Source organism: Pyrus communis, chromosome 13 (assembly GCF_041283825.1).
Source record: "Pyrus communis isolate YQ-2024b chromosome 13, ASM4128382v1, whole genome shotgun sequence".
In the NCBI taxonomy this organism is placed as follows: Eukaryota; Viridiplantae; Streptophyta; class Magnoliopsida; order Rosales; family Rosaceae; genus Pyrus; species Pyrus communis.
In genome coordinates, this window is record NC_142577.1 from 12136383 (window position 1) to 12157092 (window position 20710).

At 38.6% G+C, this 20710-nt stretch overlaps 1 protein-coding gene across 1 annotated transcript; it reads right to left on the reverse strand.

Moving 5' to 3' along the window:
- Positions 1 to 7770: 7770 nt before the first annotated feature.
- On the reverse strand, positions 7771 to 8515 carry LOC137736566 (zinc finger protein 2). Its single transcript, XM_068475815.2, has one exon. It carries the CDS (start codon positions 8406 to 8408, stop codon positions 7932 to 7934), a length of 477 nt encoding a protein of 158 aa, XP_068331916.2. The 5' UTR covers positions 8409 to 8515; the 3' UTR covers positions 7771 to 7931.
- Between the last annotated feature and the right edge of the window lie 12195 nt (positions 8516 to 20710).

A 20710-nucleotide genomic window follows, 5' to 3' on the forward strand; every position in this document is an offset into this window, starting at 1 on the left:
GATCAGTCAACGCGTGACAGCATGGTTTCCGTGCTTGAACATGCTGCGCTGTAGAATTGTTTTCGGTGTCCAAGCCATAAGTCCTTTGTCGGGAATAGGAGGAAGAGCAGATGAAGCAACCACATTAAAGCCTAGCTTAGGCTTGAGGAGAGAAACATGGAAGGTGGGATGAATTCGGAAGTCTGGAGGCAAGTCCAAGGTGTAGGCGACTTTCCTGACATGCACGAGGACCTTGAATGGGCCGTAAAACCTGGGTGCCAATTTGGGGCAGTTGTTGTGGTAAATAGAAGATTGGCGATAATGTTGGAGGTGGAGGAAGACCCAATCACCCACTATGAATTCACGCTTAGAGTACTTTTTGTTAGCATACTGACGCATCCGATCTTGAGTGAGATGCAGATTTTCACGGAGGAGGCGTAACAAGGCATCTCGATCACGAAGTGTTGTGTTCACGAGGTGGACTGGTGAAGAACCTCGTAAGTATGAGGAGAACGCGGTGGAGGCTATCTATAGACCACTTCAAATTGAGTCATTTGGGTAGCCGAATGGAAGGTGGTATTGTACCACCATTCCGCCCATGGCAGCCATTCAACCCAAGAGTTATGTTTGTCGCCTACAAAGCTACGTCGGTAATGCTCCAAGGTGCAGTTTAAGACCTCTATTTGGCCATCCCATTGGGGATGGTAAGCTGAGCTGTGACAAAGCTCAGAGTCGTGTAGCTTGAAGAAAGATTCCCATAAATGGTTGATGAAAATGAGGTTGCAGTCGCTGACAATTGTCATGGGCATGCCATAGAGGTGGAACACCTCACGGAGAAAAATATCAGCCACCTTTGCAACCGAATATAGGTGTTTAATGGTGATAAAGTGCACATACTTAGAGAGTCAATTGACCACCACCAATATTGCATTGCGTCCCTAGGTAGAAGGAAGACCTTCAATAAAATCCATAGCGATATCGGTCCAAATTTGAGATGGAATGCGAAATGGCTGAAGCAACACCAGTGGTTTAATTGATTCATAGTTAGTGCACTGGTAGGTATCACAGGTAGAAACAAATGACTCAACCGCTTTCTTTAAGCCCGACCTATTGAAATTTCGGCGAACCCATTTGTAGGTGTGAACGAACCTCAAGTGGCCTGCAGTGGGTGAAGAATGGAATTCCTATAGGATGCAATGCCATCTCGGCGAACTCGTTTGTAGGTGTGAACGAACCTCGATGTCCCCTCGGAGAGAAAAATGGGAGCGCTTTGGCCTAAAGTTATGCAGGGCTTGGAGAATAGTAGAGGCCTCCAAATCTTGGGCATATTCGTCTTGGATCTTCGAGATATTATCGAAGATGGGTTGAGAAAGACCCGTTAGGGCCAAGCACTCATGTTGCTGAGATAAGGCATCTGCAGCCGTGTTGAAAGAACCCGAGCGGTATTTAGGTGTGTAGTTGTAGCTCAACAGCTTGAGAAGCCATTTATATTGAGTGGGAGTGGTGATCCGCTGGTTGAGAAAGTACTTCAAGGTTTGGTGGTCGGTTAGAATTTTGAATAGGTGCCCGACAAGTAAGGATGCCACTTTTGTACCGCGAAAACAATTGCCATCATCTATTTATCATAGACTGATAAAGCTTTTGTTTCTCCACCAAGGATTTGCTAAGGAAAGCAATGGGGTGTTGGTTTTGGCCTAGAGTCATGTAGGGCTTGGAGAATAGTAGAGGCCTCCGAATCTTGGGCATATTCGGCTTGGATCTTCGAGATACTATCGAAGATGGGTTAAGAAAGACCCATTAGGGCCAAGCACTCATGTTGCTGAGATAAGGCATCTGCAGCCGTGTTCAAAGAACCCGAGCGGTATTTAGATGTGTAGTTGTAGCCCAACAGCTTGAAAAGCCATTTCTATTGAGTGGGAATGGTGATCCGCTGGTTGAGAAAGTACTTCAAGGTTTGGTGGTCGGTTAAAATTTTGAATAGGTGCCCGAGCAAGTAAGGATGCCACTTTTGTACTGCGAAAACAATTGCCATCATCTATTTATCATAGATTGATAAAGCTTTTGTTTCTCCACCAAGGATTTGCTAAGGAAAACAATGAGGTGTTGGTCTTGGCCTAGAGTTATGTAGGGCTTGGAGAATAGTAGAGGCCTCCGAATCTTGGGCATATTCGGCTTGGATCTTCGAGATACTATCGAAGATGGGTTGAGAAAGACCCGTTAGGGCCAAGCACTCATGTTGCTGAGATAAGGCATCTGCAGCCGTGTTCAAAGAACCCAAGTGGTATTTAGATGTGTAGTTGTAGCCCAACAGCTTGAAAAGCCATTTCTATTGAGTAGGAGTGGTGATCCGCTGGTTGAGAAAGTACTTCAAGGTTTGGTGGTCGGTTAGAATTTTGAATAGGTGCCCGAGCAAGTAAGGATGCCACTTTTGTACCGCGAAAACAATTGCCATCATATATTTATCATAGACTGATAAAGCTTTTGTTTCTCTACCAAGGATTTGCTAAGGAAAGCAATGGGGTGTAAGTTTTGGGAGAGGACAACCCTAATACCGGTATTGGACGTATCACATTCGATGGTAAATGGCATGATGAAGCCTAGGAGGGCCAAAACAAGGGTGGACATAAGGGCATGCTTTAGAGCTGAGAAAGTATGATCTGCAGATGGGTTCCACTTGAAGTTATATTTCTTCAATAGCTCGGTCAATGGGCGGGCGAGTAAACCAAAATGACAGGCAAATTTGTTGTAATAGCCCTCAAAACCCCCAAAATCCCCTTAATCCTTTGAGAGTGCGAGGTTGAGGCCACACTAAAATGCACTGCACTTTTGAGAATCGACCACCACGCCCTCAGCTGAGATGATGTGCTCAAGGTATGCCACTGTGTATTGTTTAGCATTTCAAAGCCTTAAGTTTCAAGTTGTGACTATGCATGACCTCAAACACCGAGACCAAATGTGTGAGGTGGGTTTGGAAGTCCGGACTAAAAACGAGAATATCGCCAAAGAAAACCAGGACAAATAGCCATAAAAAGGGTTTGAAGATAGAATTCATTAAGGCCTGAAAAGTGGAAGGGGCATTATGGAGCCCAAACGGCATCACCAAAAACTTAAAGTGTCCATCATGTGTGCGAAATGTGGTTTTGGGGATGTCGGGCTCATACATTCTGATTTGGTGAAAACCCGATTTGAGGTCTAATTTGGAGAAAACCGTAGCACTGCAATGTTCATCTAACAGTTCATCAATGATAGAAGCGGGAAAAGGAAACTTGACCATAACCTGATTAAGGTCATGGTAATCCATACAGAATCTCCAAGTACCATCAGCCTTATGGACTAACAAAGTTAGAGAAGAAAAAAGGCTCGAGTTAGGGTGAATAATGTCGACAACGAGCATGTCGTCCACCTGATGCTCAAGCTCTGCCTTCTGAGCATAGGCGCAACAATATGGACGGACATTCATCGGGTGGGTGCTCGGTAACAAGGTGATGCAATGATCAGTTGACCATGTAGGGAGAAGACCCGTTGGGGGCGTGAAAAGATCTTAGCAAGTGTTCAGAAGTGGCTCAAGGGACTCCCTCAAGAGGGGAGTGCGCGTGGATCGATGAGGCCATCAAGGGATCTATGTCCATCCATGAAGAGACAGAGGATGACAAGGGTAGGGTAGGAAACGTATACGTTGATTGCAGGCCCATTAATCAATAGTTATTGCCATTGACCTGAAATTCCATGATTTCGTTTTTGAAGTGCCAGCCAATGTAACCTAAAGATTCCAACCATTCAGCTTCCAAAACCAAAATCGCACCCAGAGCTGACAAGAGTTGTATATTCGAAGAGAAAACGTATTCCTGTAACTGAACCGAGACATTGTAAGCAAGCCCTTTGGTGTAATAGATGCGACCATTAACAACCACGATGGGTTCGATATGAAAGTAATCGATGTGGAGACCAAGTCGAGTCACTATGGTAGGGTTGAGAAAGTTAAGATTAGGCTCGGAGACCACAAAAACCTGAATGAGCAGAGTCCCAATGTGACCCACCAGGCGCATAGCATGACCACAAATGCGTTTGGGAGAAACTAATGCGTTGAGGATGATGAGAATGGGGTCCTCTAGCGGAGTTTCATTAGGCACCGGTGGAGGGTCGTTAGTATGTGGTTCAGAGGCGGCGTCAAGAAGTTGTAAGTGAGGGGTGGCATAGGTATGGCCGGGGTATTTATCAAGGCAATAAAGGCATTGGCACTGGGCACGACACTCACGAACTTTCGCTGGGGAGAGGCGCAGTGGTGGTCTCCCCGGAGAAGACAAAGCTAGTTTGGGAGATGGAGGTGGAGGTGGAGAAGATGACAATAAGGCAGGTGCTATAAAGTTGGGTCGGGTGGGGAAAATGTGGAATGGGCCTTGCCAGTGTTGGGGCTTGTTGTTATAGATACGGGCCAATTTGATTGCATGGGCCAAAGAGCAAGGGCCCTAGGCTAAAATGTCATTTTGAAGTTCTAATTTAAGCCCGCCAAGGAAAACTCCTAAGAGTTGAGAGTCAGACCAACCTTGGGCTCGATAAAAACAACCGAATGAAATCATTGATGTAGGCCAGCGAGCCTTTTTGAGACACATGGGAAAATGACATGTTAAAGTCCAGTTGGTTACCCCACCTAAAACTTTGGAGAAGAGGTTCGGTAAAGACGGCCCAAAACCTAGACCTGATGTGCAACTTGTACCATTTGAACCAAAGGGCAACATCACCAGTGAAGTAGAGCCCTGCGATTATGACCTGGTTGGTGGCAATGACCCTATGATAATCCATATATTCCTCTGCTAGGGCTAGCCAACTGTATGGATCATCCCTAGAAAATCGAGTTAGCTCAATCTTCATATGTTTCGGGCCAGTGAAGGTAGGTAGTGCCTTCAGAAGGAAGGGCGGCGGTTCAGGACGGTGGAATGAAAAGGGTGGGAGGTGGGGACAGAGTGTGGTGGTAGATGTCGAGATAAGCGGGGACAATTATGGGTAACAGAGGACTAGGGGAGGGGAATAAGGGACACAGAGAGAGCGAGAGTAGCGGGTACCTCATGTCGGAGGCAGACCAGTAAAAAGGGGTTGGGAGGGTTAGGGCAGTGGAGTGGATGTTGTACCCAGGGGAACGTGAACATAGTCGATCGGAATCTGGGAAATATGGGTTGTTGCTGGCGGCTATTGCTTGGAGCCTTGGAGCTCCTCTATCAAATGACTCTGGACAAGGCTGATATAGCCAATGAAGCTTGGATGTTTGTTAAGTTCGATTGGAAGGATTCTTGGCAAGTGTCTAACAGAGACACCGAGTCGTGAAGCCCATTAAACTACTCTAGGATTTGGTGTTGTTTGTACTCCAGTTCCAGGTCAGCCTCCGTGACGTCGGCCACTACCACGGAGGCTTTGCTTATGCCCATAGATGGCAGCAACCTGTCACTGATACCAGATGATAGGTTTTGTGATTGAAATAGTGCAGTGTGTAAGGAAAAGAGGAAAAGAATAAACTAAGACATTTGATTTTCATTCATGCCTTTCCAAAATGATGAAAGGAAGCTCATATACAACCCTAGAGGGGAAATGCCCATGATTGGAACACATCTCCACTTACCCTACCATTTGATGAAACCAACACTTACAAGGAAAAGACAAAATACCAGAAAGGATAGCTGCCTAATATTCCAATATCCTAACACATTTAACCTTAAAGCATTGGGCGACAAAGTAGTCTCATAGGCATGGAGAATTTTGGCAAAGATCTATGTTGTTGGTGGAAAAGGTTTCTAGGGTTCTTGGGTTTTCGATGATGGAGTAAGAAACTGGGACAAGGTGGAGGCACACCAGATCGAGGTGGTATGGTTGGTGTGGGGCGTGAATTTGGCTTGTTGGTTGAATGGGTCTCTAGGGTTTTTGGTTGTGAGTGTAAAAGCCAATGAAAAAAAGAAAGAGGATTTGAGCTTTTTGGCTTAGAGGTATGTCGTAGTAAAGAGAGAAGAAGATTGAGAGGTGAGTCGATGACTTGGGTCACTGAGAGAGAAAACTCTGAGTCTCTAGGAGATACAGAAAAGGAAAGTGAATGAGCATGGTTTGGAATTTAGATGGGCTTTCTCAAATTTTACTCTAATTCTTTGTTTCTTTTTGAAACTTTTATTCACTATTGGAAATGTGAGGAACCACTTTCGTCACCGAGAATACATATATGTGACCCATCTTATAATTCCTCACACATCATATTTCATTAGGGCACCATTGTTCCCCACCATATATTTTAGTAAGAACTTCAAAAAATTTGTGTCACCACTTTTTCATCTTAAAAAAAAAAAATAATAATAATTATAGGTGACACTTATGGTATCCATCATGTAATTCTAGATTATGTGACTCATTTATCGTCACCTAAGTGTTCTGAAATTTCTTTCCTAGCAAACTAGTCATGCATTACGCGTCTAAACAATTCGTCACATATAGAAAAAACATGTGACGAATTTTTGGGCACCACATAAAATTCGGTCACCTATTCCATGTTTTCTTGTAGTGGTTGTTGCTTGGAATTTTTCTATTGACTGAATAATTTATTTTAAAAAATGCCCTAACTCATAGGGTTTGAATTAGGTTGTCAAAAATGGAATTGAGATTGTTTTAGTGTGTAGGCTAGAGGTAAATAGATGTGTAAAATGTCTAAAATATCCTGAAGTTAACAATTCTTTAACATGAGGAGGTGAATAAGACCAAAAGAGTTGAAAATGTCAAATTTTATGAGTCAAAGTGAAACAAAACGAGTTTTAGAGGGCATTTTAATTAATAACGCATTTTAATTAATAACGTATATGGTCAAATGGTCTTTGATAAAACAGCCTCTTCGTAAGGTTTGTCGGACTGAATATATAAGGACATGTTTGATATTTCATTTATTTAATTTTTTTTATTTTGAAAATTAATGAATATTATTTTTATACGATGAAGTATTTCTGGGAAAAAAAGAAAAAAACAGAAAAAAGAAGAAGCTGAATCCAAAAAGAATATCAAATTCTCTATCCGCTGAAGCATTTCAAGCAATTATGTGAAACCTGCGGGCACTCTCACATTTATTTTACTCATTACCTACATTAGTAGAAAAAAGAATTAATGATGAAGCTTAACATTTAGTTGAATGAGAATAGACATTAGTTAAAATGAGCCTAAACTAAATTTTAATTGTTGGACGGACTAAAATTAGATATCAATAACATATCGCTCAAATATCAAAGATTTAGCAATAAAGATTGATGACGTACCAATTATATATATATATATATATATTTGAACAATTGATATTATCTACATTAAGGGAAAGAAGGTGGGCTTAGCCTCACAATGGGCTAGCAATAATGTGGTTCAAATTCGATGTTGGTGATGATTGAACGTAAGACCTTTCACTTACAAGTGTTCGCTTACAAATAAAAAGAAATACCATTAGATCGTAGCAATAAGTGGCGACATACCAATCATATGTTAAACATATACTAAAAACTATCATTTTCAGCAATTAAAATTGTAAAATTATCATTTTGGTCAGTTTTGTATGAATTTATCTCTTATAGACTAAAAAATTTGGAACGTACAAATTTTGCTGGAATCATGGAGTTTGCTGAATTTTGTTTGGACCTCACTCACACAATACAGCACTTTTTTTTAGAACTATAAAGCCGTTAAATATGATGAGAAAACAAACGGAATTATTACAGCAAACAATTATTCTAATTATTATATTTTATTTAGATGCGTGTAGAATGATTAATTTAGACATTGGAGTATAAAAACAACTAAAATCATTTTCATTCTTTCGTACTTGAAAATGAATATTTAACTTACCATCTCATTTTTCAAATCAATCACTCGTTCAATTTTTGGGAATCGAATTATATGATTGGACACCATACATGATATTTAATAAGGGAAATTAACTAAATAACTCAAAGCCTCAGAGATAAGTCAAGGTGGCAAATATCTTCCTCAACATTCTCAGGTCTGAATCCACAGTTCATTTCACCGACAAGCCTACCGGCATGTCCTTGATGTACTTTCAACCCACCAAGATGTGCCTGCGGAATATCCCTTGCATGACCAGTACTTGAATCGCTGCTGCAGCTGTAATTAGATCCTGGCCGTTGGTTCAAGCTACTGTGAGCTCGGGCCGCGGAGCTTAACTGCTCTCTGCTTTTCTTGGCTAATGTGCGCTCAAGTTTGTGAGCATTTTGGTGGCCCCCAAGTGCTTGAGAGCTGTAAAACTTTCTTTGGCAGTAGTTGCATGAAAACATGCGCTGGGGTTCTAATGTTGGACTGAAAGAAGATGATGAGGAAGAAGTGGATGATGGCTCCAGGACAAGTTCCAAGTTTAGTTGGTTGTTGGGTAGGTTTAGATGAAGAGAAGTATTTGGCTGAAAATCCATGAGAGAGAGAGATAGCTCGGGTAAGGGTAGGAAAGTTTGGAAAGAAAAAATGAATATTGTGATGTAGAAGGAGAGAGGGTTTGTATGGGATTATATCATGCGTCTCAAAGCATCACCGATCCTGTAGGCATAAATAGTAAATGAAGTGTTCACCAAACAAAAAAAAAAAAATAGTAAATGAAGTGAAATAATGTCAGCAATGTCTTAGTGTGTGTTTGTGAGAGAGAGAGAGAGAGAGAGAGAGAGAGAGAGAGAGCTGCAAACATCAGTAGGGAATCGAACGGTTGTCGCCTCGGTTAATAGCACCATTTCAATCCTTGTCGGTCCATTCAAATTAAATAGGCTTTTTAGCCAACATGATCGATTGATAGGGGTGGGCACGGTGCGGTTCGGTGCGATTTCATCCCTAAATTGGAACCGAAATCGAAATATATTAACGGTTCGATTCGGTGCGGTTCCACTTAAATTTATTACTAGAACTTTACGGTTCGGTCTACACCGGTTTTGATTCGGTTCTTGCCGGTTTACGGTTCCTAATAATAAATTATTTGAACACCAAATCATTATGCATTCAAATACATCTTCTAAAACTGATTACATAAAGTTGCATACAACACATCTTTTTTAATGCAAATGTCTTTGGTAGTGGCACCAAGTCAACAAAAAGAGACAACTAAAATACATATGCACTGGTCAATCAGTCAACAAACAAAAAAATGATGAAGCAAATTGCAGGTTTTCAGACTTCAGAGAGCAAGCAAGAAGCAGCAGCTCCTGTACACAATTTTTCAACCTATTTTTCAACCTATTATACATGACATGTGTGTGTATATATAATTCATTTATTTATTATTAATAAAACGGTTTGGTTCGGTTTGGTTCGGTTCGGCCGGTTCTTGGTCATTCGAAATCGGAACCGGAACCGGTTTGAACGGTTCGGTTCGGTTTTTCACTCAAAGTTGACTTTTCTGGTCAACACGATTTTTTTCGGTTTTTTTTTCTTACGGTTCGATGCGGTTTTGCGGTTTGGCGGTTTTTATGCCCACCCCTATCGATTGATATAATTCTTTATTTTGATTTGTCCGCTGTCAATCATTTTGGCATTTCTATAAAAAAGAAAAAATCTATGTTGAACAAGGATCTAAATGACAAAAATGACCTCAATTTAATAAACAATGGGTTAAAATGATTTGACAAAAATTGAGAGTATCTTAGTCAATTTATCCTACATTTAATAAAGATTTTTCATAGAATGACCAAAATGATTGACTGTGAACAAACTCAGAGACCACTTCTATCGATTTTAAATCTCAGAGATCAAAATGAGAAATTATGTCAATCTCAAGGACCATTTTGAATAAAAACCAAATAAATAATTTCAAAGTATTCCTCTGTAAATAATTAATGGAAAGCAATAAAATAGAGGAAAACTAATGAAAAGGGTTTGAAAACTTTGAGTTTTAACGATAAGGACAAAATAAAGGGTAAAGTGAATAGTATCAGGATTGACCTTTTAGTGTAAAAATGTGGTTTTTCGTTAAAGTGAATAGTACCGAGAGTTTTTCGTTAAAGTTCCCATAAAATAGAGGGTAATGTTGCAAATACTTATATTGATAGACTAAATCTGAACTATAAATTTAGTTAACATAACTAATAAGTAATTTTTATAGGGAGCTACGTACTAGACCCACCCCTAGTCCTATTTGCCCACACGCATTATAATCTTCCCATCATAAAAAGTTGAAAAATTGAAATCCTATTTTTTCACTCACTATTATACCTTAAATAATCTCTAATATGTTATTTTTCCACCCACTATTATTCCTAGAAATTGAAATGTTATTTTTCCAACAATGAAGTCTCATCTGGTGATAATCTACTGGCAAATGAATGAACTTCCAAATGCTATGTTTTTGTATGATTATGCACTCCAATAACTACCATTAATATCCAATCATCATCGATTGCTAATTTCTTACCTTTTATTTAAAAAGGGCATCCACACTTTTCATTCCAAAATTTCCTCTATCCTCAACCTTTTCGTCTGTTTAGCAAATTCAACTTACATATTGTACATCCACTTCACAACCCAATGTAAGTTTACGACTCCTGTTACCTTTTCGTGCCTAATATATTATTATTATTATATCTTTTAAGGACTTTATATATCGTTTTACAAATAAGCAAACTTGTAATTAAATTTTTTATTGAAAAGTGGGTGGAGAAATAAGACAATGAAGTGAGAATAACAACACTCTATTTATACTTAGACAATATAAACATATAATATTTTCCTCTTTACATCACAAGTAATTATCTTTGTTTAATGTAATGTAGTGCTTTCTGCAACTGGTGTTGATAATTTATTTACCCATCTAATCATGGGTCCAATTCCCATTGATCATTCACCATCTCCTCTTATCTCTAAGAGTTAGACATCATGCAATATCTTGTCAAGTTTCTATTATAAGTAGTAAATTGGAAACAAGATAAACCATGTTAACTAGACTAAACAAGGAACATGATAATTGATAATTAATAATCACAATGAATAATTGATGAAGTACATATGCATGCCATGGTCCATGAACCACCGTCGTGATTATTAAGAGTCCTATTAGTCCCCTTACACTGAACCCTTCAATACAAATTATACATGCAACTACGGATATGTTATTGGTCAAACTTCTCTATGTCTGGAAATCTTTAAGACTTTCATGGCTCTTTCCTTCTTATGATAGATCAACTTCAAATCAATTGCGTCAATGCATAGCATATAATATAGGCTTCATGAATTCATAAGATAATTACAACACTTTCCTGAGTTCATAAGATAATTAAATTCATGCATTATGTCTGCGGGTAGCCATTTACAAATTTGGGATTTTAAAACTTATGTTTCTGGTATGCAGTAACATTTATTGGTTTCCCACATGACATGGTTGGAGGATGAATATTATAAAATTGTTTCCGAGGAGTCGAGGACGATATCGTGTCTGATCTTGATCTTCCGAGATACGGACAAAGATGATATGAAACTAATGGCATTAAGTAAACTACTATTGCCTGGAGGAAAGGGATCTTCTTTGGATCCCTTCTATTTAATGTACCAAGATCATAAATTTGGACATTTGAAATTGGATCCAACAATTAAAAATAGGGATTCACTTTAAAAATTATAATAATTTTAGCTGTTGGATCAAATTTCAAAAATCCGAATTTGTGACCTTGATGGATTAGATGGAAAAGATCCGGGGAGAATCCCTTTCCTTGTCTCCATACAGTGTAATTGTAGTACTTATTTATGATCACCTGTAGTATCAGAGGCCCTATCTTCAACCATTTCGCTACATAACAAATCTTTATTGGACATGTTATTTATTATGTCTAATACGTGAGAAGTATTGATTGGCCGAGTGTTGTCATTGGAACTATAAAAAGATTGCAATAGAGATAATCTCCTCTAATACAGAAAATACAACTTCCGTCCATTAGGAAAATGTATTTTCATTTCACAAATGAATAAGGTTACATTTTGAGGTATATATACAACATTTGCGAGCTATCCCTGGTATAACAACTTTCTAACTAAGAAGAATCTTGTCATAACAAACTAACAGTTTTCCTTAGTCTTTAAGCATTATCCCTAGAGGATGAGTTTACATTATTGCCCATAATATCTCCCCTCAAACGAAACTTGGGAATTTGAAGTTCAAGTTTGTCTCAAAGAAGCATAAATCTGGACTTGGACAGAGACTTGGTGCATATATCAACCACTTAATCTTGAGTGCAAATAAAGTGAAGTGAGACTTGTTGTGCCAAGACCTTTTCCCGAATGTAATGATAGTCATTCTCCACATGTTTCGTCCCTGCATGAAAGATGGGATTCTTGGCAAGAGATACGGAAGAGACATTGTCACACCAAAGCTGAGGAGAACATGGTAGACGGTAGCTAGCTTATATTAGTGAGTAGTTTACAGATCCAGGTGATTTCAGAGGCAGTATTGGCAAGAGACTTATATTCGGCCTCTGTAGAGGAACGAGCTACAGTTGGTTGCTTTTTAGCACTCCAATTGATGATTGAATTTCCCATGAAGATGCAATAACCCCCAGTAGAGCACTTATCCAAAGCACAACCGGCCCAATCAGCATCGGAGTAGGCCGTGATGGAAGGGGGTGAGGAGCATTTAGAAAACCAGAGGCCAAGATCAATGGTACCTTTAAGATACCTTAGTATTCTCTTAACAACTTGAAAGTGAGAAACTCGAGGAGTATGCATGAACTAACACACAAGATTGATAGCAAAGCTAAGATCTAGGCGTATCCAGGTTACATACTGAAGAGCCCCAACCAAAGAGCGATACTCTGAAACATTTTCAAGCAGTGGAGAATCACGATCAAGATTAGAGGTGCTAAGTGGGGAGTTGCAAGGTTTAGCTCCAACTATGTTAGCTTTAATTAACAGATCCAAGATGTATTTTGTTTGGGATATAAAGATACCGATGGATGAGCGTTTAACCTCAATGCCAAGAAAATAGTGCAAAGCTCCAAGATCCTTTATGGAAAACATGGCACTGAGTTGCTTGATCACAGTTTGACATGTTGTAGATGAAGGACCGATGATTGGTATATCATCCACATAAACCAGAATGAAAAATGTAGGATACTTCTTGACAAAGAGGGAGTGATCACTTTGAGAACCTACAAATCCGAAGGAATGAAGAGCAACATGTAATTTGTCATACCAAACTCAAGAAGCCTGTTTCAAGCCATACAATGATTTGTAAAGCTAACAGACATGATGTGGCTTGGTAGGATCTTCGAATCCTGGAGGCTGCTGCATAAAAACTAATTTAGAAAGATTGTCGTGCAAAAAGGCATTACTGACATCGAGTTGATTAAGAAACGAGTCATATTGAGCAGCTAAAGTGAGTAATAAGCGAATGGCTACTGGTTTAGCCATAGGGCTAAACGTTTCAGTGTAGTCAAGGCCTTACTATTGATGGAAGCCTTTTGCAACTAACCAAGCCTTGTATCGATCAATAGATCTATCAGGTTTCCATTTGATCTGAAAAAACGATTTGCAACCTACAATCTTCTGAGAGGAATGCTGAGGAACAAGGGACCAAGTATCGATATTAAGGAGAGCATTAAATTCCTCCTTCATAGCATGGAGCTAATAGTTGTGTTTAGAAAACCTGTAAAGAGGTGGTGGGAAGGTAATCAGGTGACAAATGAGAGGCTAGTGGATGTTTAGTTGCAATGAGAGCTTTAGGCTTGTAGAAATCGGATTTAGATCAGGTTTGCATAGGATGGATGTTTAGTGGAGCTAGTGGTGGTGAAGGGTTACCAGAGATAAGTCTAGATGAAGATATAAGTGGTGAAGAAGTAATATTGGATGGAGGTTCAGATTGAGAAACATGATTAGGTGAAGGGTTATTATAGATAGGTTCAGATGAAGATATAAGTGGTGATGTTGCAAACAATATAGGTGGGGAAGACAGTTCAGGAATAGAGGTAAAGGTTAAGGTCGATGGTATAGTAAAAGGAGAGATGGGAGACTGAGGTTGGACAGTAGGGAAATGATGTGAAAGTTGATGGAATGGAAGGTACACTCATTGAACAATACATGCCAAGAGATATAGATTATCCCTGTTACTAGATCAAGGTATTTGTACCCCTTATGGTTGAGACTATAACCCAAGAAAACACAAGACTTGCTTTTGGGATCCAACTTAGATGAGGTATAGGGCTTTAACCATGGGAAATAGAGGCAGCCAAATATTTTCAATGTGTCCTAACTAAGCACTTTCTAGAATAGAGACTCCCAAGGTGAACATCAATAGAAAGTAGGCAACCTTTTGATAAGATACATAACAGTGGCAAATGCTTCAACCCAATATAGATAAGGGACTTTAGATGCTGCCAAAAGAGTGCGCGTAGTCTCCACAAGATGTCGGTGTTTACGTTCTGCACACCCATTTTGTTCCGGGGTGTGGGGACAAGAGAGTTGATGTTGGATACCATGCTTTGCCAAGAAATTGGAAAATAAAGTTCTCATGAACTCACCACCAAAATCAGATCTCAAAGCAATAATCTTTGTGCACAGAATATTTTCAACTAGAGATTTATATTGCATGAAGATGGATAATACATCAAACTTATATCGCAGAGGATAAAACCAACAATATCTGGTAAAGTCATCCTTAAATATGAAATAGTATCTGAAACCACCATGAGACATTATAGGTGAGGGACCCCCAAACATTTGTATGGATGAGTTCTAAAGTTTTCCTTGCAGTATAAGTAGTGGACACAGAGGGTAGTCTAGAACATTTTCCTAATGCTAGTTTATTTATAATGTTGGTTGAAGGATGGCCCAATCGTCTATGCTAGAGATTCCTTGGAGCTTTTGTGGTAGATGTGAGAGCTATCTGCTTGCCATAGTGTGAGAGAACTGATGAAAATGATAGAAACCATGTTGTGCATGACCTTTAAAACACATCATCCCCGAAGAAAGGTCCTTTACAGTGAAGTGACAAGGATAAAGATGCATGGAACATTGATTGTCAATTAAAAATTGCTTTGCAAATAGGAGATTATGTTCCAAAGCAGGTACATATAACACATTCTGAAGAGCAAAATTGCTAAGTGAAGTGTTAATAGTAGAATAACCAAAGTGAGTGATGGGCAAACCTTTGCCATCACCAATGTACACTTGCTCAGGGCCTATGTAGGCTTTAGGATTCTGGAAAATAGCATAGTTGTTGGTCATGTGGGCGGTGGCACCAGAGTTAACAATCCATGTAGAAGAAGGATTAGAAGTGCTAGCAGTCAAAGTCAATTGAGATGACTTGCCATTGGAATGAGGATCCATGTAATGAGGACAGTCACAAGCTTCGTGATCAGGTTGATGGCAAATTTGACAATAGAGTTTTCTGGTGGATGAGAAATTGGACCAATTTCCACGATTGTAACGCTAATTGTTGCCCCGAGTGAAGGTATTGAACCGCAATTATTATTCTACCTAAAATTACCATGATTGTTGTGGTTGTTGTTGCCTCAATTGAAAGGTCGATCCATTCCACGATTTTGAGCATTGTAGGATGAATTTTGAACAACATATCCTTGAGATGCAGATGAAGCTGGTAGAGGAAGAATACCAAGGGAAGTGTTGCGGGCCTGAAAAGAAGATACCGATGCACTTTTCTTGCGATTATTCAGTTGGATTTCTTTGTTAATAAGCAAACCATGTAACTCATCAATTGTTGTGAAGCCAAGATGAAACTGAATTGTGTCCACAAAGGAGTCAAATTTTGGAGGTAAGCCGTGAAGAATTATAGAGATTAATTCAGAGTTTTCAATTGGAGCACCAGCACTGGTAAGAGCATCAACTATTTCCTCAGTGCGTTAAAGGTGTTGTGCAGCAATGAGATCGCCTTTTGTGAGAATACGAAGGCGAGATTGAAGTTCGTAGATGTGAGAATATGAGGCAGCGGCAAGACGCGACTCCAATTTGGCCCATCGATCTTGAGTTTATCCAAGCAGCATATGCTGGATTAAGGTTGCGATTTCCTGAATAATCCATAAGAAATTGAGGCAGCGTCGGCGAAGAGCCATCAATCAGACTAGTGAGATTATACTAGCGAAAAATTGGAGCGAAGAGAGCACTCCATGTGTGGTAATTGGTAGTGGTGAGCTTGATCAAAACCATAGAACCAATGTTTTAGATCGTAATGGACACCAAATTCAAAGAATTAGGGTTTGAGGATACAGGCGGTGGAAGAATGTGAGAATTTGATGCCGAGGAAGAAGAAGCAAAGGTCGCCATGGCCAGAAGGATAGAGAGAAGAAGAGCTTAATGACGAGGAAGATCAAAGACGAAGATGATCGATCTGCAAAAAAAAACCACAAAGAAGAGCACACAAAAGGAAGCGGGAAATTTGGGATCGAAAAGAAAAGTTATGAGATAGTGGTGGCTGATACCATATTAGGAAAATGTATTTCCATTTCACAAATGAATAAGGTTACACTTTGAGGTATATATACAACATGTGTAAGCTATCGCTAGTATAACAACTTTCTAACTAAGAATCTTATCATAACAAACTAACAGTTTTCCTTAGTCTATAAGTATTATCCCTAGAGGATGAGTTTACATTATTGCCCTTAATACCGTCCTCCCTTGCCTTGTTACTTCGGTATCCCGTTTCTGGTTTCCATAACTTTTGTAAAAAGGTCCCAGTCTTCTCTTTTTAAGCTTTTAATAAACTCCTAGTCGAACTCTTCGGCTAACTTTGGTGCGCTCAATAATTCTCCCTTGAGTATGAAAGGGCCCCCAAAAGAACGAATAGTCCTTTATTTTTTTGGGATAGGATCCAGTTCGGAAATGTAGAATGTAAGAAAAAAATGTTATGACTCCCCTACCAAATCAGTGAACTAGGTTTTTCTATTCCTTTGCTTAAATTAAATTAATTAAAATTTGAAGTACTCTCAAAAAGCATTTGAAGGGTAAGCACTTTGACATTCTTCTGTCATATATAGTTAAAAGCGATTCTGATTGTCAAAAAATAATTTTATAGCAACCATTTTAAAAGCAATTACATATGGATTAGTTTTTCCGATGTATGTATAGCGAGTTCAAACCATGATTTATTGTGTGTGATTGTAGCGTTTGGTGACATTAGTATGATATTACTAATTCACTTAAACTGTAAACATTTTGAGTCTACCATTATATATATATATATATTAGGATATACTAATTTAGTATATCGGTGTTTTGCAGATTGGAAACGTTAGTCATGCAAGCCGTTTACCTTACAATTGTTCCCCCTCTCTTAAAGTCTATTAACTATAAAATCGAAGGTTACTGTTAGCTAGACTATTTTTTAAGATCACATTTGTAAATCGTATGATGTGAATGTTGATGATTTGATTATTATTTGTATATTATTTAACGTATTTATTTTTTATTAATGACAAATCAACACACACATGATAATATAATTTACAAAATATAATTTCAATAAATGTTTGCACTAGCATTATCCAAATTCAAAGCGGACCACATGGGCAAAGGGATATAATACTGAAGGATGGCTGAAAAGTTAACTCCCCTATGTGCTCCCAAAGAGTGATAATTAAAATAAATTAATAATCTTCATAATCATAATCAAAGAATATAAAATTTGTTTTGCACCAGGATTGTGGGATCAATCTTGCAGGTCGGCAATGATTGCGGTGAACATTGTCTTTGAATCCCATACACATCACAAAGTAAGAAACTACGCACTCCTTTTGTTTCATGTTATCTATATCCAAATAGCCATAATATTCCAAGGAAGGAACATTAATTCCTTCCTCGAACTACCAACGCTTAGCTAATCAGTCGATGATATCGACGTGTCCCTCTCTAGGCCTCGTTTGGTGGATTCTTTATATCGAATTTGTATGATAAGTCGTTAGAATATAATGGATATCAACTTCTAATTTATCCAAAATTATAGGTAGATCGATTTAGGTGAAACAATTTATGCCTTCCACATGAAGTTGACATTCACTTTTCACTTTACATTAAATATGATCACTTATCTAGTTTAATACAAGCACCAAACGAGACAGACTACCGCGAAAGACTAAAGTTTACGCACTGACAATCAACTTATTCCACGCATGCATTAAGAATGGCTCTTCTCTTCTGTTTTCCGTGGTTTCTTGGAACGCGCAAATATAATTGGTGTGAAACTTCCACAAACTTTTCCTTTAAACAATAATGTTTTAAGTTGTTAAGTTCCTTGTATATTCTCTTCATCAATCAAGTTGATGAGTTGATTTAATATTATACATTTTACCTTATTCTTAATGTATTTTGGTTATTAATTTGATACTTTGTTGTATACAGTGTAGGGTATGTGAGTTTACTCTTAGCAAAAAGTGACAAAATGATAAGAGTTTTGGAGAATTTTCAAATAGATTAGACTCACAAGTCTGTCAAGAAGGTTGTATAAGAATTTTAGCATTCAATTCCAAGACATTTGATCGTGGCGAAAGATTAAAGGACTAGCGAGCAGTGCTGGTAGATTGACTTGTTGGGCTTAGTTGTGACTTTTGAGCATGAAGATGATATTTTTGTTGAAATATAAGTGTTTTAGCTGAGGTAAACTTGTATATAGTCTTAGTTAACAGGTTTAAATGTGAGCCATTGGATTACATTCCAATTGGGTAGATGAGATGTAATCTTAGAGTTAGTGATTTGTGTTGACACATGTAAATATCTTATAGGGTAGATTACATGAATAGTTGGATTTGATTTTGTAATATAGAGAGATAATCTCTCTCACTTTCTAATGGTAATATACCCACAGACATGTTTGGTGTGAGGTATGAATGCATGCAAGCATCTTTCTGTGAGAACATTCTCTTTGCAATTCTCTGAAATTTTTCCAGAAACCTTCATCACCATTTTCGATTCATTCCTTACAACTGAGATTATAGGCTCTGAGATTCTAACATGGCCTCAGAGCTAGGTTCAATCGTTTAACACTGGGCATTTGAATCTGTGAAGGAAATGATCTGAAATTTGAAGAAATTGCGCGAGATTTGTGTCTAACATGGCAAGGTTTGTGGTGGTGAGCTAAGAGCACCGATCTTCCATGGTGAGAATTATGAATTCGGGAGCATAAAGATGAAGATGATCTTCAAATCTCATGGATTATGGGAATTTGTTGGAAAAGGAGTAGAGTGCTCAAATTTGAAGGGAGCTGATGAATTTGATGCAAAGAAGAAGGAAAAGGAGGAATCGAGTGATGCTACAACTCTCACGGAGAAGCTCATGAAAGATGTTAAGGCTTCGGGGTTGATTCAAGGAGCGGTTTCCGATGAGATATTTCCTCGGATCTCTCACGAAGAAACTTCTAAGGGAGCTTGGGATATCTTGATGCAAGAATTCCATGGCGACAAATAGGTTAGAAGTGTTAAATTACAAGGCCATATACTAGAATGAGATATGATGAATCTTTGTTTGTTTATCTTACAAAATTGTTTAATCTGATAAATCAAATGAGAAGTTATGGAGAGGAACTGTCTAGAGAGAGAATTGTGCAGAAAATGTTGATTCGTTTAACTTCTACGTATACTTCTATATGCTCTGTGATTGAACACTCAAGGGATATAGATATGATTAAGGTTCAAGAGCTAGCTGCCTCGTTAAAAAGTTTCACGCATAGATTGGAGAGGCATAATGAGAGTAAGACTGAGAGAGCATTTACAAGTCTCAGTGTGAACTCCAAACTTGCGAATTCTTCTGGGAATCAAAGCAATCGGTACTAGAAGAAAAATTTTAAAATTGGGATCAAAAACCTACTTACCAATCTAGGAAGCAAATTGTAGCTGCAGAAGGTGGTAGAAATCCTTGTAGGCATTGTGATAAGTAGCGCTGTGGTGAATGCTTTCTTAAAGGCAAACCCAAATGTCATTGTTGTGGGAAAATTAGTCACATTACAAGGGACTGCAATAACAAGAAAGGTGTTCAACAACTAAATGATGCAACTCAGGTCCTTCCTACACCAACCATGTTCTATGCTGATAATGCAATTGCTAAGAAGTCAATTGAAGATACATGGTATGTGGACAGTGGTTGTAGTAACCATATGGCTGGCAGAGAAGATGTGCTAGTTGATATTGATAGAAGCATAACTGCAAAAGTAGAAATAGGTACATGACAATTGGTTAATGTAATTGGAAAAGGAAATTTGGTGGTTGGCACTAAGATGGGAAGAAGGTATATCAAAGAAGTAATGCTTGTCTCAGGTCTAAAGGAGAATTTACTCAGGGTATGGCAGATGATGGAGCATGGATACTTGTTTATTTTTGGAGATAATAAGGCTGAAATTTATGATGACTCTTATCTTTCTAATCTAGTTGCCAAGGTACCAATGAAAAGAAACAGAAGTTATCCTTTGAAATTTCAAACAGACTTACACATTGCATTAAGGGCAAATGTGAGTAAGTCAACCTTGATCTGGTATAGGAGAATGAGACACTTGAATGTCAATAGTTTGAAGTTACTTCAAGAGCAAGAAATGGTGTTTGGTTTGCTAGAAATCAAGAACACAAATGAAGTGTGTAAGGGGTGTATTCTTGGAAAGCATTGCAGAGATTCCTTTCCAAGAGAGACAACAAGTAGGGCTACTATTCCACTGGAATTAGTACACACTGATGTTTGTGAACCAATGCAGACTGTTACAAAGGCTGGAAAGAAGTACTTTCTTACCTTTATAGATGATTGTACTCGGATGTGT